Source organism: Triturus cristatus, chromosome 10, assembly GCF_964204655.1.
Source record: "Triturus cristatus chromosome 10, aTriCri1.1, whole genome shotgun sequence".
Lineage (NCBI taxonomy): Eukaryota > Metazoa > Chordata > Amphibia > Caudata > Salamandridae > Triturus > Triturus cristatus.
The window spans coordinates 869,952,772-869,967,598 of record NC_140593.1 but is presented as its reverse complement, the minus strand read 5'-3'; the positions used below and the strand labels follow the sequence as shown (position 1 = coordinate 869,967,598).

Here is a 14,827-nt window from a genome sequence, read left to right as displayed (position 1 = left end):
TGGTGCTGTATCACAGATCTGTACAAAATACTGCGGACCCTTAATATGTTTCTAGTGCACAATCACTACACAGGTACTGTCACCTCCTGTGTAATATTCACCCAAAACCAATATGCAATAGTGCATTGGACTGGAGAGCTTTTTTGGAGTCCATTTTGGGTCCCTAGATGCAAAACAGAGACTATGGCATTGAATAATCTGATTGGCTAGCCACAAGACAAAATATGTCCCCACACTTTGTAAAATTTTGTAGAGGCCAGAAAAGGGAGCAGAGTGATCCAGAGGTCTAAGTGGGTGGAAATCTTCAAGGGTCCTACCATAAATCACAAATAATTTGTAAAAATCCAAAAGAAAAAAGACTGCAAACCCCAGTCTCAGTACTGAAATCCTGAACTACAGAAAGAGACCCAACATGGCTTGGACTCCTGCTACCAAAGCTGCAGGCTATGGGCACCATGTTGACCGTCCTAAGACTGTAGTCTTGAAGAGGACACCACAGACTATATTGACCGGCATGCAGCTACCTTTTATTGTCCATGATCATAGTTCAGAGACCAATGATTATGGGTCACAGATTTATTGGACCTGTTCCTGTCGGGGTCGGTGGTCTAGTTGACTGTAAACTATGGTATTTTGGGCATGCAGAATCTGCTGCCTTACAAATAGCCTTCGGACCACTGACTCTTTTGCAAACAGTTAAAAAACTTAACTTCCATGCATAAAATTACTTACTTGTATTCGCCCTAGCACCACATTCAATTTTCAGGAGGTGTTCATACTGAACTCAACATTAATTTAGATGTGATGTGCCAGTTGTCTCTCTCATATGACTGTGAACCGGAAAACAGCCATCACATTGCATGCGTTACAACGCATGCGATTACAACATGGTCGTTACAACAACTGCTTTGTTAAATCGCAGTACCATTTCAATGCAAGTCGTTACAACGACTTGCTGTAGGGGACGCTCTAAACTAAGGAATAGTATAATTTACTATTCCAACACCTTTCCTACTGTTGCACACACTGGTGTTGGAATAGTAAATGATACTATTCCTAAGTCCAGCGTGCCTCCTACAGCAAGTCGTTGTAACAACTTGCTTTGTAATGGTAGTGTGATGTAACCATGCAGTTGCTGTAATGACCATGTTGTAATCGCATGCGTTGTAAAAGCATGCAATGTAAACCCCTATATTCCTGTGAACCCAATACACCTAGCATTGAGGGCAGGACTTCCATGCACTTCCTATCTAGTTCCCAGCAAAGTATTCATCTACCACATGGAGAAGTGCCTTTCCTTGGCAACAGGAGGCAGATTGATCGATTTGAGACAAGTAAGAGACCTGGACCGTTGCTGTTCCTTATGACTGGCACTTGGTGTCCCAGAATTGAATAATCTGAATAGGGAGAGCTTCCTGGACTATCCTCTGCTGCTGCAAAAGAGGACAAAGAAGTTGTGCTGTGTCTTGGAGAAACTGCCAGGTGAATAGAAAGTCCGATGTTTGGGAGTTTTCCACATATCCTGCTGGCCAGGGATGTATGACAGTACAATGTAGGTAAATACATCGTATGCCTTTACCATGCATTTTTTACCACACATGTTTTTACCACGAATATGCTTTTACAATGCATGTCATAACCACACATTGTTTTCATACATATAAACAATGTATTCATTGGGGGAAACCCCCACACCCCAACTTACCTTAAATGTGTAGTAAAGGCATGCGCTGTAAAGGCATGCATGTGGTAAAAATATACGTGCTAAATAAATGCATGGTAAAGGCACCACAAGGTAAAAACCTTGTTGTAAAGGCTGTTTCCCGTGAAAAAGAGGAACAATGAATGCCTGGGCACATGCAAATTGTGTAGCTAGAGGCTCAAAAGGGGTACAGGAGAGCACAACTCCTTTGCATGTGAACCAGGTGGTGACATTAGATACCGAAGCTTGAGAAGGAGTATTCAAGGTGGCAGAAGGAGAGAGTGCATGCTGAAGGTGAAAAATTTCCAAGTGTGCTGAGGTCTTCGTCAAGGAACAGGAACAATCAGATCTGCACCACAAAGTGTTTGCACTCTTGTGCAGGGAGTGCAAGTCCACATATTGTGTGGCTAACAGAACAAACAGATTGGGAAAGATAAGACGGAAGGCTATTTCAAGAAGATCCATCAATAAAAGAAAACAAACGTTTAAGAGGGTCTGGGTGCTCATTTTTCAGATGGGTCCATGTTCACCAGGTACTTTTGAATATTTATTTTATTGAAATATTGGGTTTTCTTTAAACAATCTTTTCAAACATCAGATCAAGCTTTAAAATATCACATTCTTCCAAATTGTACTCTTCGCTGTAGGATATGTGGATTAAAGGTAATAATATGCATGCAGTTACTCTTATCAGTTTTCCTATTGCCACCCTTAAATAGCCCTAATTTGAGACCTGATGTATCTTTGTTGTGTAACCTTTTATTGAATGTATGTAAGTTAAATTGCTTATCCCTGCTTAGTATGCTGTGTACACGAGTGAATGTCAATGTACAGTTCAAGACTGTTTGGCCTTACAGATTATAAATAAGGTGTCTAGAGAAAATGAATCCATTCAAGCACCTCCTCATTGCTGGTAAAAATATTTACAGACTCAATGTTACTATATTCAGGCTCAATGACATGCCATTCCTGTGCAAGAGGCAGTTATTGTCAAATTAGGAAAAATGTTATGCAGGATGTTGTTAAAAAAAGGATGTCAGTGATCATCTACTCTGCAACCATCACTCATAAACGTCAATATTAGAGTATGAGCTGCAGCAATTTAATTTTTTACCAATCGACAAACTGTTCTAACAATTACACTCTAAACAAAGGGGCCTTATTCATAAAGGAAAACTTGTACTTTTGTGTAAGTTTACAATTATTTACTATTCACAAATGTATTTTCCTTGTACTATATTTACGACTGTGAAGTCTCCGCACAAACAAATATAGGACTGTCCTATGTTTGTGTTTGCAGAGACTCCGCAGTCATAAAGATTCTACTGGTAAAATACAATTGTGAATAGCAAATAATCATAAATTTACACAAAACTGCGAGTTTACCTTTGTGAATGAGGCCGGATGTGTTACACGTTTCAAGAAGTTTGACAATTAAATTAAAAGAGATTGAAAAAGTAGTATCCGCGCATTCAATTGTTGATGAATTGCTGGGTTTATGAACTTAATGAATGTTAAAAAACCAGCCTGGTCACATGGATTGTGCAAACTCTTTCGCACCATAGGGAGCAAGTTTTGGAATGCTGCAACTTGGCTGGTCCACCTTAAGATATTAAAGTCTGTTTTCAGAAATCCACTTTATATACAATACTATCTTGAGAATACTATTACATTCTATCTTAAATTGTCAATTTGTTTCAGCCTCAAACATTTTATACACAAAGACAAAGATTTCTTTTTAATACTCTTTCAAATCAAAATTGAATAATTGGAAATTGAGGTGAGCTTCTTACATACATTAATAGTTAAAATCTCCTCAGGATACTCGCGTTCATGAATCCTGGCTTAGAGCCTGATTTAGTGTTTGCCGGACATGTACTCCATCACAATCTGGATACCCAGTCTGCCTTATCAGAAGTGCATCTGAATATAACCCACTTGTAATAAGGCGGACGATATATCAGTCTTGTTTGTGAAAGAGTACCCATCTGCCACACTACAGATAAGATCCTTTCTTACCCAATCATTATTTAATTTTTTTTATATATGACCAAGTAGCATCGAACAATGGTCTCTTGATGAGACAGCTTAGATTCAAAGTCTCGCCAATTGACTTTTTATGACCATGCCACTTAAAATATGGTGTAAGGAAGCTGAGAGGTATGTGAAAATGACACCAATAAATTGTGCTAAAAGACGAAGCGGCAAAGCTACATTCAAGCTTGTAATTATGAGACCCACAAAGTTACTTTAAGCTTACAGAACCTCCAGGGAATCTCCAGGGAAGAATGAAGAACTACTGGTGGAATCAGACCTACAGTTACACATTCTCCCAGTAATTTCTCAATGTCAGGGGATTCTCAATGTTCAATCTGTGATCTCTGTTAACTTCTCTCCTCCATAACGGGTCCCCGGAGTGTAATTAACAGCCCCCACATACACCAGGCTACTCTCATTTAAAGAGGAGGCCCATCTTTCCCCTCCACTGAGTGCGACCCACTACGTTACTGGTGAACCTATTGATGCAAGATCTTCACAGAAGCAAATACATGGGTAGTATGACAGGTATGGCCATACTTGGTGAACCAGAGTCATACAAAATTTCTGTAGGTTGGGCATTGAGTACTGGGTCCAGAACCTGTTTAGACCCCATTGAACCTGTACATTTATTTTACGTTGAAAAGCGAAATTGACACTCAAATGCTTGGGATAATCTCAGACCCGTGATGAGGCAGAATTGACCTTGGTTGTCTGCATCTTGGCATGGTCCTTTTGATGTATCCCAAAGACATACAATTAGAAAATAGGTAGTAGCGTCCCTAAACATAGGGAAGAACGGCACACCAAACTGCATATGAGTAGTCGCTAATATAAATCAATTTGAGGCGTTAACAATATAAGAAAGGAAATTGTAATGGTGGGGTGCTCAAGGCTTCAGTTAATGTCCACTACCTGGGGACATCATCCATATGTACAAGACATACAAATATTAATTTTTACAAAATTTGAAGACTAAAATAGCACTCCCACAATATGTGAGGGTTAAGTACCCTACTGATACAGGTTATCAGTTCACGTTCAGGTCATATATGCCTGTCCTATTGCCAAAAACATGAAAAACAAAAGGAATTTCCTCAATTCCTTCAGGTGGTTTAAGATATCACGTGAAAAATCCAGGACCCTTTGGATATTAGATGTTGTTCATCTTTCCTTTATTGATGCAGAGTGGTAAACTCCAAATACACGGACCAGCCGACACGTGTTTCGTCTTTACAAAAGACTTTTTCAAGGCAATAAATTCAATACGGTAGTTGATGGTATATCCAGCTCTGTAATTCTTAAATTGAGAATCCCAAGTATAGATATTGTACATGTGATCACAACATCCAATAGAAGTAATAAGCTGTCGTATTTCCAAGTGAGGAATACGTATAAAATAGTTATTTCCTTCAATGCGCAGATAGGTGATAGTGACGTGCTCACTCCGTGATAAGATTGCACTCACTGCCTATATTTCAACGGTGTTTCCTCGAGGATACGAGTGTCGGGCTCAATGTTGTACCACTCTGCATCAATAAAGGAAAGATGAACAACATCTAATATCCAAAGGGTCCTGGATTTTTCACGTGATATCTTAAACCACCTGAAGGAATTGAGGAAATTCCTTTTGTTTTTCATGTTTTTGGCAATAGGACAGGCATATATGACCTGAACGTGAACTGATAACCTGTATCAGTAGGGTACTTAACCCTCACATATTGTGGGAGTGCTATTTTAGTCTTCAAATTTTGTAAAAATTAATATTTGTATCCCAAAGACAGTTGAGATAACAGAGAAGGTGATATTCTTTCTGGCTGGATTTTTCCAGTCTCGAAATAAGTGCCCAGAAGCCAGAGAAGTAGCTTGTAGACCAACCCCTGTGATGGTCTGCCAGTATGATAGGATGCATTGCCATAGGATAGCTCAGGAAATGTTTGTGGAAGGAAAAACTAATTTTAAGTAAGGGCGCACATACTGGAAAAAACAGGGAAGCTTGGCAGGCAGCACACTAGAGTTTGACCAATATCCAGCTTGCAAACTGTAGGTGAAAGCCCACATACAGAAACATCTAACTCATTTGTAAGTCACCAAATAGAGTAAATAGTTAGCAGACTTTTATGCAGAAAAGTATAAAAATGCATGTTTTTAGCCAATACATGCTATCATTCTCCACATTTGCTATGACCCTGCAAACTTACACAGGAAAACACCACTTGCATTAGAAATAGTATTAATGTTTGTTGTGCATGACTTTCGTTGATTCCCACTAGCATAAATTTCAGATTTTAAATATAGTAATTTACTGCTATGACATAGCAGTAGTGGTTAACATACAAATTACAGATGGATAACAGTGGATACCAGTATGTTTTTCACTGATGGGCTTCGAGTGACATCAAATAATACAAGATTGCAGCTTGAGTTGTCTATGATATCTCGCAGAACTCCAAGGAAGCAATGTGGCCATATATAGCATGTAGGACAGGTGCAAGGAGGTCATTTTGTTTTACGACAGAGAGAACGTGTCATGTTATGTATGACTCTCCCATCACTCCTGTGTTCCCTCGTATAACTTCAAAGCAGGCGCAGAACATTTTGGTGAGCCATTGTTGACTATTTGATGTCACTCAGAACTCCTCGGTGAAAAACATCATTGAAATTCCGGTTGCCCACCTATAACTTTATGTCATATGAACATTCATAACTAACGCTTGGACTGGGATTTTGAAAAACATCCCCACTTCGGCAACCAATCACATGAAAAACATTGGCAAACATTGAGGATCCTTGTTACACTGGTCATTTCATTATCATGAGATGTTTCTAGGGCATAATCACTGACTCGATCCTCTCCTTGATTCGATTTCATTCTGGTTGATCCAGGGGCATGTTTGCTTGGTTGTTTCTTTATAGGAAGTGTTCCTTCTTCCTTAGGCAGTAGAATTGTATTGCAACCTATGTTTTCACCAGTTTCATCTTCATGGATATTCATTTTTTTCATTTCTTGAATCACTTTCACTGTCTCTTCTCTAGGGATCTTATCACCTGATGATGAGCTGACTGTAGAGTTAAAACTATGTTTCCCAGGGATGATAATTCCAGGTTCACTTTTACCAGATTTATTTTTGCCCACTGGAAACTGCTGTAGGCCAGAGTCTCCATTTATTCTGTGACCTAATATGGAAAAGTAGTGCAAATATAAGAATAAACACAGTTCAAAGAAAAATAATCAAATGACAAGACATACAAATCACGTTATGTGTGTCCAATGAAACATACATGGTTTTCTAGCAAATGAGAAACACTATAACACAATTCAATCCATAAAAAGAAAAAGTGTGCATAAATCACAACTGACCCTTTACATCATTCCTATTGTTTTCTTCTGGTTATGTGAAAGCGTTATGAAAAATTGTATATTGCAAAGTATTTTTTTATTATTGATGGAAACTATGAAATCGGCTTGCTCGTTTTTATATCTCAACGTGAACAATGTAATAAATTTGCAGCATCTTCCCAGATAAATTACTTCCAAACACAAAATGATTGACTGTGTGTGTTTACCCTTTCTACACCTATTTTTATAAAAGCATCTTTTAGAGTTAACCAACCACGACAGATGAACTCAAATTTCAGCCCAGATTCACTAAAGCTTTGCACCAGGTTTGCATCAATTTGTGATGCAAACCTGGTGCACAGTATTAGAGTGGGATGTACTATTTAACACAAATCAGGATTTCTCAAAGTAACAGAAAGTTCTGCTGTTCACTGATTTGCACTAGTTCTTGGTTTGGGGAAGTATAATGGGTGGAGCAAAGACACTTCCATGCAACCACCCATGGGTCTTAATGCAAATCTCTATCGACTAACATTAATAGACAGGGATTTGTTCCATATCCTTACACCTTCTTGCAGCAGGTGTAACCAGGAGACATGTTTTTATTTCTCCTAGTTTCTCCAGCTTTGCATGTGCACTGCACACATACAAAATGAGAAATGCCTGAAAGCAAAGTGTTTTTACTGGAAGGGTTGCCTTCCAAAAAAATCAGATGCCAAGAGAAATACACCCACTTTGCCCTATAGCAAAAGGGCGTGTGCACTGGCACATGGCTGTCAAAAAAACGCAAGCCCTGGGGGTAAGAAAAAATGCACAATATCTTAGTAGATATGCCACATTTGTTCTCTCTCCCTATGATACAAGGCAGCGCAGCAACTTTGGTGCAGTGTTGCTTTGTGTCACAGAACAGTAGATCTGGGCCTGAATGTCTTACTACTGGACAGGCGCTGCCGGCACAGGTAACAGCGGTGTTGCGTTGTGGCGGGGTGGGAAGTGTGGGACCAGGGGGTAAAAAGTCGACAGACAGTGGAATAGGTAAAGTAAAATAAAAAATAAATAAAACCACTTACCTTGCGCTCGCCGCATCGACGTTCCAAGTAAACACTAACCGAAGCAGCACATTGTGAAATCCTTTTTACATTAGAGCAGGAATAGGTAATCTCTAAACATAACTAGAGTGCAACATGCTTCAGTTGGCCTGTAGTTTCCCTACATGGGTGATAACTGCTATCAGCAGGCAGCATGTCTGCAGGTTGGCACGAAGCTGTCCAGGAGCAGGTTTAGATTCTCAGTCGTACAACACCATACACATATCTGCTCACACACCACATCACGAAGCTGGGCAACATAAACACTTCTAAAGGTAAAACTCATCGTCCACCTGTAAATCGCATAAAGGCATCTCAATTTGAGGTAATGGGTCTGAATCTCTTTCACCAGGGCTGGATTTTCTCCACCATCCCTGGCGGTAAATACACAGTCTTAAACAACTTTTCTGGGCTGGTAGCACAATAGATGGTGAGGTAGCAGCAAGCATTTGTTCATAGGGGTAAGCTTTGCCTCTAATAAATCTGTGATTTAATAAATAGCAGATTACACATAGAAGTTTACTTTTGGAAAGCACAAGTCTAGTGTCATCAGCTGTGGCTCAATGTCCCAAGCAACTTATATGTGCTGGGCAGTAAAAGAGGACCCCGCCGAGTAATCTGAACTCACCCATCAGGCATGGTACTCCTAAAGTGGTAGTTTACACCCCGCCTCTCACTGACCACGAGAGTTAGCAGATCTGGACACCAAGAATTATTTTGCAAACTCCGTGCCTCTTTCCTCCTGGGTTAATCTCCAATATGATGTTCATATGGAGTCTGCCCACATAAGGCTCCGATCTGCCCAGTGATATAACAGCTAGTCCTGAGTGTCCTACTGATTGACCAAGAAATGTCTCACTAAGTGCCACACAAATGGTTACCTTCCTATCTCCTCCCGCCTACATCAGACATGGCATAACCAATGCCACTCTAGCCTGATTATCTGGAACACCTCTTCTCCAAGAAGAGTCTGACCTTCTGTTAATGTGCAGCTCATCATACCTCTTCCTTTCCCACCAGAATACCAATCAGATACCCACAGCCTGTGTCAATCATCTGGGGATTCGCCTGTGGCATAATCAGTTACGTCAGTCGTTAACAACCCATGTGTCTATGGACCTTCAATGGTTATGTACCTTTAGGCTGCACCTAGGTGCTGATTGGTGTTTTGTGTTTATACGTCGATAGGATTGAAATAGTCTCCCTTCTTTCACAAACCAAGATACATTGCTGAGCTTCTTCTTGGACACCTACCTGCAGCTCGCACACACCTCTGCATATTTTGTAAACTTTCACCACTCTGCGGTCACCCTTTATACACAGTATGGAAGGCTTCCCTACGCTTTCATTAGGTCAGGTCTTAAAAAGCTCCTTCTGCTATTCTTAATTTGGCGTGGATGCAATGAGCTCTTTAAGTGGTGCTTGCAAAAGTCTATTGCAAAGCAAAGCAGTACATGTTGGACTGCTACAGCAAACGGTAAAATAGCTTCAAACATTCGTTCACTGTAGCTAAAGAGTGAATGAATTCACTTTACTCCTTGACATTATCGCTTCTTTGAAAGCCTACAAAAGCAAATTTGAAAAAACACATGATTTGAATCATTCTACTGTTTCAGCATCAAATCTGATCATTGTCATCGTATCCACTACTTTATAAAACAATACATCTGCAGTTTGGAAGGATTTGTCTCCTTTAAATATACTAATGATTGTGTTAATCCTTAGGCTATGCTTTGGCTTCAGTCTATTCTACTGCTATTTCTCCAAATCAATTTTTTAAGCAAATTCCTACCTCTTTTTGTTTGCTCTTTTGCTATTCTTTGGGCAAGTGGGCAAGTATAGGGAACATTGTGAAGCACTTCAGAGTCACATCAATGGTCACATTTTTACATTACTTACAATATGTTTTTCTTCCTCTGTGGTACCACTTAAGCAACGACCTTAATGATCCTTGACAACATTTTGTGTGCCTGCCCTGCTCAATCTATCTGAAGCCTTTATTTAGTTGACCATGAGGCACCTCTTGAAATGATTTTGACTAGCATGGGCATGAGGAACCTTGGTCTTGGACTCATTTAAATATTAGCCTAATCCCTTGATTGATAGAATTACCCTCCCCTAGGCCAAACTAATTGACAAGGTAGACATCTCAGTTCAGAGTCTTTCAATAATAAAGGTAATCGTTTTTCATTGCTTACGAAAATCAAACCTTTTTTAACACTCTGAGAGAGTGATTCACAATAGTTTTCTGCACTGGTGGCAGGGGCCCCACAACCCTGGTGGGAACCTGCACTCCTGGTGGGACGTCCTCAATGGGTAACTGCAGTACGGAGGTCCCACCACAGGTATGCGGGCACCCACCACGACTATGTTGGCTTCCACCACGAATAAGTTGGCACCAGCCACGAGTGCAGAGGCCCTTTGTGAATCAGCTCCTCAGACTTTTGGGTCACCTTCCAGGTAATTGTTCCTTCATGTGATGGAAAGGCTGTTTTTGGTTGGTTAGACTACTAATACACTCCTTTGAATCTTATTTTGCACACTGAACCTCAATTCATTTCTGGCAGCAAAAATTGTATTACATTATGCCAGTACCTTTTCATATAGCCGTATAACCTGCTGTAGCAGGCTATACCAGTCCTTATAGACCCACCCTGGTGTTAAAGGCCTGAGATGAAGGTGAGGGCCTTTAAAATGGAAGCTGGCCTTTAATACCCCGTATAGCCCGCTAAGGAGGTCTATAAGGGTATTAGAACACTCCGCCCCATGAGGGCAAAATGTTCTAATTTAAAAACAAAAGGCCTATCTGAGCCCAAAGGGGTTGAAGCCCCCCGCAGTTCCGAAGCCTTTGTTTCACAGCTACTGCTGTGAATGGTCAACAGTTAACAGCTGTATGTAGAGCCACAGCTGATAACTGTTGAAAATTCACAGCAATTGCTTTGAAAGGAGACAGAAGACAGCCCTTGGTTTTCCCGGGGCTTGGCTAAATTACATTTCCTTGTTCAGAAGAGCCAGGAAGATCCTGGAGCTGAGCAACATTCCCCCCCCCCCTCCATTTTTTTAGTTCATCATCACCAATATGCTAATTTCAGGGAATATCTCATCAAACAGGAATATAAATACATACAGCAAGATGCAAACTATTCCATTTTAACATATAAAAAGCACATGAATACATCAAGACATTGCCCCAAGTGCAGTCTGTCAGGTCCATTCCGTTGCTTTTAGTGCTTTCCAAATGCAAACATTTTGACAAACCAAATACTACAAAATCAGAAATGATCAGAATTGTCATATTTTAAAATTCTCGGTGCTTTGTGGTAATGTCTTATAGACAAATTATGGTTTGCGGGTATGATTACTTTCCTTCTTGAGTAGCTATATGAGTACAAAAGAACAACAAATGTGCTTCTGTTTCAATGCTAGATTTTCACAGGGGGCATAAGTTAGATTTTAAAAGATTTGACTGCCACTTACTACAGAAACTATTAAGTGGTAGTACTTCCTGCCAACATTTTACGTACAAAGACTTAGCACCCTGTGGAGTGACATAATTCATAATGTTTTCGAACTTAGGATCATTCTTGCTCACTATAAATTGTTCCACCAATCCGCCACGTCTTGAGTGTGAATACCACTTTTCAATTACATATTGCCAAGACTTGGATCTCCGCACAGCCTCTATTGATGGATCTGGGGTCATCCCACATTGCATTTAGTCCTAAGGAATGGAACTAACCTTTCACCAATTTTAACCACAGTATGGTGCTATCCTTCTCTAAAGTGAGGATCTCACCAAGTAGGTTCCTGTATGTGTCTAACTTTTCAGTTTGCAGCTACAAAGCCTATAAAGAAGAAGATCAAGCATGGCTAGATATGCAATGCTTTTGAGATCCACGTCAAAATATAATGGCAGCATCGGAACAATTTGAAGGCAAAGCCACGAAAGATCTTAAATATGTATTCTCAGACCTGAATAGACTAGGAATGTAACAAATTCTCCAAATGTCTACAGCATATAATGCAGCTCCTACTCCCTTTGACCGAAAAATGTCTGGTGCCGGAGAAACAGATATGAATATGATAGTTTTGAACATGTTAGGACAGACACTGCACTATGTTGCAGGGTTAGTTTTTTTTTTTTTACAATTTTTGGTGTCCACTTGAGTTTGTTTGCAAATCTGATGCCCTAGTAATCAAAATTCATTACTCTTTTGAGTTATGTGTCTTCCATTGTCAGCCCTCCCCTAAACTGCCTCTTTAGATTAAAAACCATATATCTGGTTTTAGAAGTGTTGATCCCTTAACGGTGTTGTGCACAAAAATCTGAAAACAGGTTCAGCGGACACTGTAACCCTTTATGTGTCTTTATTAATAGGGTATTGTCAGCAAACAACAGAGCAGGGATTTTAAGACCATTCAGTCTGGAGGAAGCACCAAGAATTTCAACTACATCACTGACATAGAGGAAAGGTAAGGGGCTAACACACATCCCTGTCTCACACCTTTTTGAATGCAGATATTATCTGTCAATTACCCCTTTTTCCAAATATGACTTGGGCATAATCTTCTGTGTGTTATAATAATATTATGTTCAGCAATTTATCTGCGACCCCTTTAATTTTAGGAACTTCCACAATTTTAGCCGTAGAATCAGACTGAAAGCTGCCCTCAAGTCCAAGAAAGCTACATAGAAGTGTTACCTTTTTATTGTCACAAATATCCAATATATTGCTACAAAGCGAAATACCTGGTTGATTGTATCGATCTTGGTCCTAAAACCTGGTTGCAAGATGGACTAAATATTTGTCTTCAACATCCAATTCTGCATAAAGACTTTTTGCACGTTATCTATAATGCTCATTGGTCTTTCATTCCTAGATCCATCCCTTCTTCCCTATTTATAAATAGGGATTATTTCTGATCCCGTCCATGTTTCTGGGATATCGGCTCCAGACGATATTGCAATTGACAAAAGATCGACGTGTGGAGCCTCTAAGAAATTGGGTTATTAGTTGAGAGGGGTAGAATTCTGACTCACATGACAAACACAGTCCTTGTGAGGGTGACCACAAAAGTCGCTAAATAACTTGGTACAAAGCAGTCAGGCTTAACTTAAAGGCAATGTGTTAAGTATTTATGAAGCACACAAGCAGTAATAAAGTGAAAATAAAACAGAAGAAAAATCCCAAACCACATTAGAAAAATAGAGTAAAGTGTAATAAAAGAAATGGGACCAAAACAACAAAAAAACAATCAGTAGAACCAGAATTTTTTTTCCGTTCCAATTTTAGGTAAAAAAAGCACCAAGAAGCCCAAAGTTCCACTTGCTGTTATCTGGCCGCACTAGACCGGGGAAAAGTCACAAGTTCAGTCTGACCACGCTGGAGCTACGGTCAAATACAGGGACCAGGTTAGTCCCTCTGAAGAGTTACCTTCTCAAAGTATGGTCAATGATTTCTGTTCTTTTTGGTGGGGGTCTCAAGGAGCGCACTGTAGGTGCAAGTAGCAGGTCAGGCATCACAGAGGGTTGTTGCTATAGCACGAATAGTAGATCATACTTGGAGCTTCTCAATGATAATTGTTGTGGACTGTCACTGTCGGTGTGAAGTGCAGGTCTGGCATTGCCGATCACCATGGACAGTCACTGTGAGAGCAAAGAGCAGGTCCCACACAAGCTTTGCTTTGGCGGTCATTGTAGACGGACAATTCTTGGCATGAAAAAGTCACTTTGCGGTCATGAGGAGTCTAAACTTTATGATTTTTTACCTTTTCTTGAGGAGGAGCTCACACTTTTGCCAGGGGTCCAGGACATGGAGGGCACCTCTTGGTTATCAGGACGTACTCTTGCAGAGGACAGTAGTAAAGCTCAGAAAGGTCCAGCTGATGGTGGTCAGCCATGCAGTAGGAGGGAGGCCTCTGTAAGCTTGTTGTGTTCCTATAGCTCACACAAGAGGTCAACCAACTAGTCCTTGAAGTCTCTCTGTGTGGCCCAGGTTCAAGGCAAGCAGGTCCAAACATTTCTGCAGTCAGCAGTGCAGTCTCTCATCCTCAGAAAGAAGGCAGTCCTTCTTCAGAATCTTCCACATTTCTAGGAGTGTTCCAATGAGAGGTTCAGGAGGTCCAATTTGTATACCTATTGACAGCCATTGTGTGGGGAAATTCCCTGCCCTACCCCATAACTGGTACTCATAATTTATTCCCCTCCCCTTGGCTTTAACCTGTCTAAGGTGACAAAGGTGGGCAGTCCTGGTGTCAGTTGTCTTTGTTTGTGCTGAATACAGAGGCCTTTGAAGTATAATCAGGCTAGGGGACAGCTCCTTCACTCATAGGCCTTCTTTGTTCACATGTCTGGAAGCAATAAAAAACCTACAACGAGAAAGCCATTCATACGCATGTGACCCAGAACACTTGCAGAAATGCACATTTGGTTTGGGCAGGTAAATGTAAACCTAAAGTGGCATTTTCTAAATTGTAACTTAATATTCAACTTCACCATTAAAGAGGATTTTAAATTACAATTTATTTGCATTTGAGTGTAAACAGCATGGGCCCGATTCACAGAACAAACTTAAGACAAAATCCTAAACTTAGTACCATTTTGGTATTCACAGAATGCACTTACTACTTCTGGTATTCACAGAATGAACTTACTACTTT

At 40.3% G+C, this 14,827-nt stretch overlaps 1 protein-coding gene across 3 annotated transcripts in view; it reads right to left on the bottom strand.

The window, feature by feature from the left end:
- Positions 1–2,236: 2,236 nt before the first annotated feature.
- Positions 2,237–14,827, bottom strand: part of LOC146796136 (GTPase IMAP family member 8-like) — a 132,550-nt gene continuing 119,959 nt past the window's right edge. For 2 of the 3 annotated variants that reach the window (XM_085628522.1, XM_085628523.1), the window contains exon 6: positions 2,237–6,916. In XM_085628522.1, the coding sequence (XP_085484648.1) occupies positions 6,447–6,916 (470 nt within the window). In that variant the 3' untranslated portion in view covers positions 2,237–6,446. Of the gene's footprint in view, positions 6,917–14,502; positions 14,537–14,827 lie in introns of those variants that run through there. The other variant, XM_085628524.1, reaches the window with a different exon arrangement.